The 7,743-nt window shown below is 39.7% G+C and overlaps 1 protein-coding gene across 8 annotated transcripts in view; it reads right to left on the bottom strand.

The window, feature by feature from the left end:
- Positions 1–1,228: 1,228 nt before the first annotated feature.
- Positions 1,229–7,743, bottom strand: part of pfkpa (phosphofructokinase, platelet a) — a 30,104-nt gene continuing 23,589 nt past the window's right edge. For 4 of the 8 annotated variants that reach the window (XM_035414226.1, XM_035414224.1, XM_035414225.1 and 1 more), the window contains exons 17-23: positions 6,804–6,968; positions 5,277–5,338; positions 4,752–4,863; positions 4,463–4,562; positions 3,622–3,627; positions 3,043–3,148; positions 1,229–2,531 (exon numbers count right to left, since the gene is read on the bottom strand). In XM_035414226.1, coding sequence (XP_035270117.1) covers positions 2,378–2,531; positions 3,043–3,148; positions 3,622–3,627; positions 4,463–4,562; positions 4,752–4,863; positions 5,277–5,338; positions 6,804–6,968 — 705 coding nt within the window. In that variant the 3' untranslated portion in view covers positions 1,229–2,377. The remainder of the gene's footprint in view (positions 2,532–3,042; positions 3,149–3,621; positions 3,628–4,462; positions 4,563–4,751; positions 4,864–5,276; positions 5,339–6,803; positions 6,969–7,743) is intronic. The other 4 variants (XM_035414228.1, XM_035414231.1, XM_035414230.1 and 1 more) reach the window with 1 other exon arrangement.

Below are 7,743 nucleotides of genomic sequence, written 5' to 3'. Positions count from 1 at the left end.
AACGGAAGTGTGATCTTTTGGTCAAACGCTCTTGGTCAAACGGTCTTCAGAAAGTCACGTTTACGCAAATAAACTAAAACGCTCTGTATATTAATTTTGATCATTCCCAACCCTATATTTAGCTGCATCAGAAATACAAAAAATATGTTGGGATCAATCCCTGATGCCTGCTTCAAGGCCTTAACATTGACTATACTTAGTGGGGGAATTGTGTAAAGCGGAGTTTTGCTTCCATCTGCTGGTTGCACTATCCCTATACAATGCACACTTGTGTGCCCCAGCCACATACTGCATGCTATGGGAGGTGTAGAATCACTTTTTTTTTTAAAGCACGGATTGAACATTTTCAATGAAGACCATCGTATGGTGCAATGTACTGGTTTGTTTAAATATCTTATTCCGGAAACCGGACGTGAGCATATTTTTCCCTTTCAATTGATTTCCTTTAAGTAGCCGTTGATATTTTCCTTCCTACATCAGCCGGGTATACACGTATTTACTTTTGCATAACCAGGACATTCAACTGAGAAACAATTACCCAATCATTTACAATGATATTATGGTGAATCAATGTGGGAAATGGAAAGGTCTATGGGTGATTGGGGGGGTAGTTGAGGTAGCCATATTGATAGAGTTGCATGTGTTCTCACTGTCAACTCAATTTGAGAAAATACTGAATAATCAACAGGCAACAATACCAGCATATAAATAAATGAATGTACCTTATTCGTGTTTGATCAATATCCACGTAGGAGAGAAAAGTGTCTTTCTGACTCATAGCATTGACTGCCTTCCCTAAGCCACGTCTGAAAGAAATATCTAGGTGTGTGTCGTTGGTTCAGCCTATTTTCTTTGTGCCTAATGCAACACAATGAGTAATACTGAGTATCGTTAGGCTTTCACAACAGAGATACGTTGGAATTAAAATCAACGTTTACAGTAAGTCATGAGAACCTAAGCTGAAATGCCCAGCTGTAATGGCTTATATAATACTATGGCTCAAATATATATACTATGGTCATCAAGATTTTGTGCATGTAATAACCTAGAACGTCCCTATCTGTGTGCATTCAAGTAGTCTGAATTAGTAGAGTGGAGTTCTATAATTACGAGACTTTTTTCAGCACATGAGACACAGCTTATGGGGTCTGGGGGTCCCAAAATGGAAACAGACATCCGTATGTTGACGGATATATGATCTGGCAAAAAAAAACGAGAAGAAAAACTGTGACTGTTGAAATAAAGAGCTTTAATTACATTTTTAAATAAATCACTATTTCCATAACAAAACATGTTAATATGCACAAAATAACACGTGTGCTTAATCTTTGACACCCAAGCACGGCTCCCAAGTACTGAGCATCCTTCACTTCTACTTGTTAAACTACTGTATGTAAAATATCGTAGCAGTTTATCTAAATGCTATTTTCGTTTATATAATCCCATTCGATTTTCCTTGTGCTGTTGGAATGTATCTTCTGAAGCCTTGTTTTGTTCTTGCTATTGTACATTATTGCAGTATGTGTACACCGCTTGACTAGAGGTGTAATGATTCACATGGTTTTAACCATTTGGATTTGCACATTTGGGAGTAATAGATTTATGGTTCAGATTGTATGTTGTCTGATTAGATTTTCAAACCACTCTGCTTCTGGGTGTGTTATATGCTTTTGTCAGTTAAGTAAATGATTTAATCCAGTTTTGTTTCTTATGTTGTTCATGAAGCTTTACCTGTGGATTGAAATGAACCATGATCCAAAAACAATGATTCAAACAGAACCATGGACTTGTGAACCATTACACCCTGTTACACATTTTACACATATTTGGGATACATTAAATGAAAGGAAAACTACTAGAAGAACTAATCCTTTTTAAGGAAAACATTCTATTGGCTCATCTCATTTCCGTGACTGGTCTTTAAGACCGAGTTTGTCTTCAACTGACGTCAATATAAGCATATTTCGGTGTATTTTAAACATACATATATATATATATTTAGATTTATTCTGAATGTTTACATTATAAAACTTAAAACATCTACTCAACAAGATTGTATTGCAGTAGTCTCGGACACATGTGGAACACCAGAAAATCTAGGAGAAAAGTGCGGTTTGGAGAAAGTGCAGTTACACAGTGATGGGTGACTGTAACACGGCAGGCTGTCTTCTGTACTGGCCAGCGGTGGACACATCCCAGAAGTTGTGCTGGACAAAATTACTACAGCGATGCTAGGCTAGTGTTTTATGTAACAAGGGCGAGATGATTTGACAATGCGACAAATAGTGGTGGAACACGAAAATGGACACAGCTGTTGTTAGAACTCTGGCAGACAACCCATCTACACTGAATGAATATACCCTGTGGGCCCGTTCTCTCAGATTGCAGAGGCGTCGGACTCCTTGGGCCTGTTGCGCACAACGTGTTCCAGCTGGCCAGAGTCGGACACGTCATAGCTGGTCTTGTACTTGGCCAGAATCTTCATCAGTGGGCGGAGCTTCAGCCACCACTGTTCCTTCGGAATTCTGTGCCTGGTGAGAAGACAAAAACGCATTAATTTCTCTCTCTCTGGGGTTAACCAGAGAAATGCGTATACATCAGCTGCAGCGCTCCTGATGTACGGGAGCTGGTGGTATAGCAGCAACTCAAGAGGCACAATTGAAGATGTCAAGTTTTAAATTATTACAAGAGTTGTTAAAAATAATAATGAAAGATATATGCATGGCTTTAGTCAGATGTATTTGTGCATGTATGCATGCACACAGTGTAAAATGCAGATGGAAATATCAAGATGGGGGGACGATTCTTAAAGCCTGTGTGTGTGTGCTGTGCATGTGCATGTGTGGACATGCATGCGTGTGCGTGTGCATGTGGGCATGTGTGTGTGTTTGCGTGCATGTGCGTGTGTGTGCGAGTGTGTCTGCGTGTGTGTGCGTGCATGTGCGTGTGTATGTCTGCACGTGTGTGCGTGTGCATGCCTGCGTGTATGCATGCGTGTGTGTGCGTGTGTGCATGCATGTCTGCACGCGCGGGGCGTCGTACACAAAGTCCGTCTCGTCCTTCAGCTGCACCACGGGCTGAAAGATGAGGGCGCGGCGGCGCATTCCCAGCAGGCAGCACGAGTCCTCCGTGTTGGCGAACACTCTCCCTGCAGGGGAACAGCAGCCCATTAGCACACTGACACCGCCACCCCCTGCCCCACAGCTCACGCAAACTATCCAGTCACGGGAGCTGCTCGCTTCTCAGTGTATGTTACATTGGTGATACCATGAGTAAACCACAGCTACTTTGTAAATGGATTTATGTTGAGGTTAATGGAATTGTTTCACACTGACTACTTATGAGTGCTCCCATGTCTATGTTACTAATATCAACATTGTACATTTATGGGAGAAAATGGAATGAATTATTCTACCATTTCTAGTCCCAGAAATTTATAACTGTGTATTTATGAGATTTTCTAAATCTCAGTGCATTAATTCATTTGATACACACTAATACCTTCAGAGAAAAATTACATTATCTAAGTGCATGTACATTAACTATTTGTGAATTTAACTAATGTTACTAGGCAGTGGATTTGAAAGACTTAGGCACCGTTAATTAAAAAAGAGGATTTACCTTCATCTGAATGTCATCCATGCAGACAAGCAAAAAGGCAAAGACAGGAAGGCAGATTTAACTACAGAACCAAGGCTACATGTTCTATCGTTTAAGTACAAACCAATGAAAAAGTTAGTACTTCTTAACAATATCCACAGACAGGAAGACTGGGACAACATGACTTTCAATTAAATGGCACAGATAGTTATGAAGCATTTTAATAATACAGGAAGTATTTCATGTTGGCAAATGATTATTCATTATTGAGTGGAAGGCATCCTGCAGCAAAGTGAGAACATCATTTATCAACACTGTCTATACAGTGACAGACCTATTATGTTTTTTTTAAATGTGAAACAGAAAACTACATACACAAAATTAAATAATACACAAGTGAAAGAAAGAAACCCTTGCAGCTAAAAAAAACATTAGTGATACATTTGACGGTATGTCAATATGTCTTTTTAGGTCCTTAAAAGAAGGCTGTAACCATAATGCACGTTGGGGGGACATATCGCCCAATATTTCAATATGATCAAATTGTTCAAATCGGAGCAGAATACAATGGCATTATAGTCTGACCCTCATATACAGATTCATGTTGGCCACTCTATGTGTATTAGTAGCTACTAGTTTTCTGACTCAGTCTCATGTTTGCTCTGATGGGTTCAGGGCAAAAAGAGAGTTTGGTCCCCCGCAATGTTGAATACATGATTACAGCCTTGACTTAAAATACATTTAAAATTACACTGAGCTTTTTATCAGAGGGTTTCAGGCTGAAATCCCAGGTAAAGTGATGCCATGGTGCCCACGTGTAAGGTATGATGGGTATACTTTTGATTATCTAAACGTCATTTACCATGTCTATACGTCTCCTTAAGTTTCTTGGAGATCCACTGCATGGCCTTAGCTGATATCTTCGTCCCAAAATTTCGGTCAAATGGGGACGGTGCACCTCCCTGTTCATGTCACAGATTTTTTTTTAAAACAGCATGAATACTTGTGTCCACCATTTTATTTTCATCAATCAGTCGCAAAGTATTAAGTTTCAAAACCAACCCTTAGTGGACATGTTCGTAGTCAGACACTTCAGTGGCATAAGCAGAGCAGTGAGTCTCACTACAGCAGATTCACTGTGTTCACAGTACCTGCTGCATGTGCCCAAGCACGTTCTTCCTGCAGTCAAACACACCCTTTCCTTCTTCCGTGTAGAGCTGATAGATGAAGTCAGTAGTATAGTTTTCACTGCAGTTCTCATTCCTAAAAAATATTAAAAACAATGTTGGTGTATGTTCATTACAAAGCAGGATTTCTTTGAAGCTTTAGGTTTGAGGGCTGCTAACAATAAGCTTTATCTGAATGATACTCGAAATGTGAAATATGCAGAAAAGAAAAAGGTGTATTGATATCTTGGAGGGAAACGTATATGTATAATATTCTTATCCTAAGAAATATCGCCCATCTCAGGATCTTATTTACACATTCTCTCATTATTTTGTTCATAATGTAATACACATGAAGCGAAAAAAGACCAGGATTTCACTATAGCACCTTCTAGTCCTGGTGATTACTTCATAGAAGACCAAACTATATTATCATCAAATGTTTATGTGCCTTACGTGCAGGTGTAATGAAGCTTTTCAGGGCTGTAAAATGGAAAGAGGTCATTATACCTTAGGACTAAACCTCTCTGGATGCTTGTTTTCATCTTCTCTGTCAAGTGCTCCACGTTGGCCTGAAATTTCCAAAGCAAATCACCATAAAGTGTTTAGTATCAGAACACTCATCCTGTTCACAGAAAAGTAACCCTCACACTGGCTCTAAATATCTCCAGTCTCATAATATGCCATCAAAAACCTTTTTTGAGCAGACCACCTATATTACTCTGGTGGTGCAAATGCCTTTTTTATGCCCCTGAATGTGTTCCCACAATGCACCAGCAGGTGGTGCCATTGATCGTCAAAACTTTTTTCCATCATATGACACTGAGATCTTTCCCTCTAGTGTAGTGAACCTAAATGCACAATGTTTTATATATTTAAGACATGTTAGTATCAATGATAATAAAAGGAAAATGTAATCAGCAAGACATACATTTCTTCAGTTGGCTAATTGAATAATAGGTACAAATTACTATATGGAACGGAATGAAGAATACTATGAACTCTTCAGAATCGAATGTTAATACTACAGGTTCCTTACTTTTTTGCCACAGAGCCATATATCGCACATAATTGTCATTATTTCTTTAAATTAATTTCTGTTGTTAGATGGCTCTGCCCAAAAAGTATGAATAAATATAGCAGTACTAGGCTGATCAGTGTAATATTCAGATAATAAATTATTTTGTCTGTTGCAGTCAGTACTTCACAGGCCTGAAAGCGTGTAAGCCCGATTTTTCAGCAGGAAACAGGCGTGATGCCTTCTCAGTGCAGCTCAGAGCTAGAAGGTTGAGTTTGTTTTACAGTCTGATTGGGAGCAGACTCGCTGCTTGTGATGGATGTTATTCTTGTGTCTCCATTTGTCAGGAAGAGCCTAGAACTATACATATAAATGACCGCATTTCCATTTCAAATTACCCCAGCTGGTGAGCTTATCAGATTAAGGAATTCCTACTGTATAATAAGAATGTGTAAACTCAATATAAAATATGGTTCATCTGCTGATCTACGGTTAATGAGTGACCATGCTGACATTAAGTTGCATAAACTATGCAGACTTGAATGCTACCATATGGTGTAACTATTTAGAAAATTAAGCCTGCTGGTAATCTAATAACTATGGTTCATCAGTTTGTATACTTTGACTGTATTCTAAGTGCTATTAATTGACCGTAATGGCTTAAATGCACGATAAACTACAGATACGAATACTATCGTGCGTGTAACTATTTAAAAAATGAAGGCTAATGGTAAACTAATATACTGTGTTCTGACAAACACTTAAAGTTCAGTTAAGGGACTTGCAATACAGCCTCTACTGCAGTAATTTATGAGGCACTATCCCCCTGCGCTGTCTCCATAATGCAGATGCATTTCTGCATACACTTAACACTTCAGCCTCAGTGTCAGAAACTGAGGACGTCAGGCTCACAGAACTCTTGGGAAGTGAGCGGAAGTTCCGTTTGAAAGGGGGGAGATCCACGCCGCTGACTACAAACGAGCCAAAGCGAAAGGAGGTCCGCGAAGCGCGGTCCTTGCCTGGAGGTCTCGGATGTCGAAGGGCTCCTCGTAGATGTAGGCCGCGTCGGCCCCGGCGGCCAGGCCCCCCACGCTGGCCAGGTACCCGCAGTACCCGCCCATGGTCTCGATGATGAAGACGCGCCGCTTGGTTCCGCTGGCGGACTGCTTGATGCGGTCGCACGTCTGACACACAAGCACTCGCAGTCAATAAACAGAAGGCTGTGGCGGGCGTCTAAAATGTCTCAGTAACATTTCTCAACAAAGGGCAACTTCTTCCAAATGTCTTTTAGGAAGCCAATTAGCCTTTATATGTTTTATATTTATGTGCTGAGGTAGAGCACAAATTTTCCTATTTCGCTTAGAAAATAGGAAAATATTACAGAGCTTATGTCCAAAGGGCAGATTTACTACTGATACAGTCTGTGTCTACATTGTCAGTCCAGTTCTATTTTTCCATAACATAAGCATCAATAACATACATTAAATATATTTCTGACAGATCAGATAGACCCTTGGATTCTTTGAACATTTTCATAGACCATCATAAGCATGGTTCACATCAGAATGAAACTCTGTCCTTCTAAGTGCTTTGCAAAATTCCCAACACTGAAACCTTCGGTTTACCACTTAAACTGGGGTCCTACGAGACAGCAGAGCAATACATTAAGGTGAAAGGCACAAACATGTTAATATTAAAATGTGCTCAACTTGAGAAATTTCACAATTATATTAATGCCAATCGCACACATGAGGTTCTGAGACAGGCTTCTTAAATTAAAAATCATAAATCATATTGGGGAAAAAACATTTAAAGTAATGTTTAATAGACGCTACTTTAGTATATACTGTTTAGCATGCTACTTTAGGTTATACAGTATACACTGCTGTCTAGTATTTGCTTCAGTTGCGCCCACACTGTGCACTTAAACTGAAACACTTGAGAGTGAAACGCATGCAG

Source organism: Anguilla anguilla, chromosome 4 (genome assembly GCF_013347855.1).
Source record: "Anguilla anguilla isolate fAngAng1 chromosome 4, fAngAng1.pri, whole genome shotgun sequence".
In the NCBI taxonomy this organism is placed as follows: domain Eukaryota; kingdom Metazoa; phylum Chordata; class Actinopteri; order Anguilliformes; family Anguillidae; genus Anguilla; species Anguilla anguilla.
The sequence above is the reverse complement of the archived record's forward strand: the minus strand, read 5'-3'. Positions and strand labels throughout refer to the sequence as shown.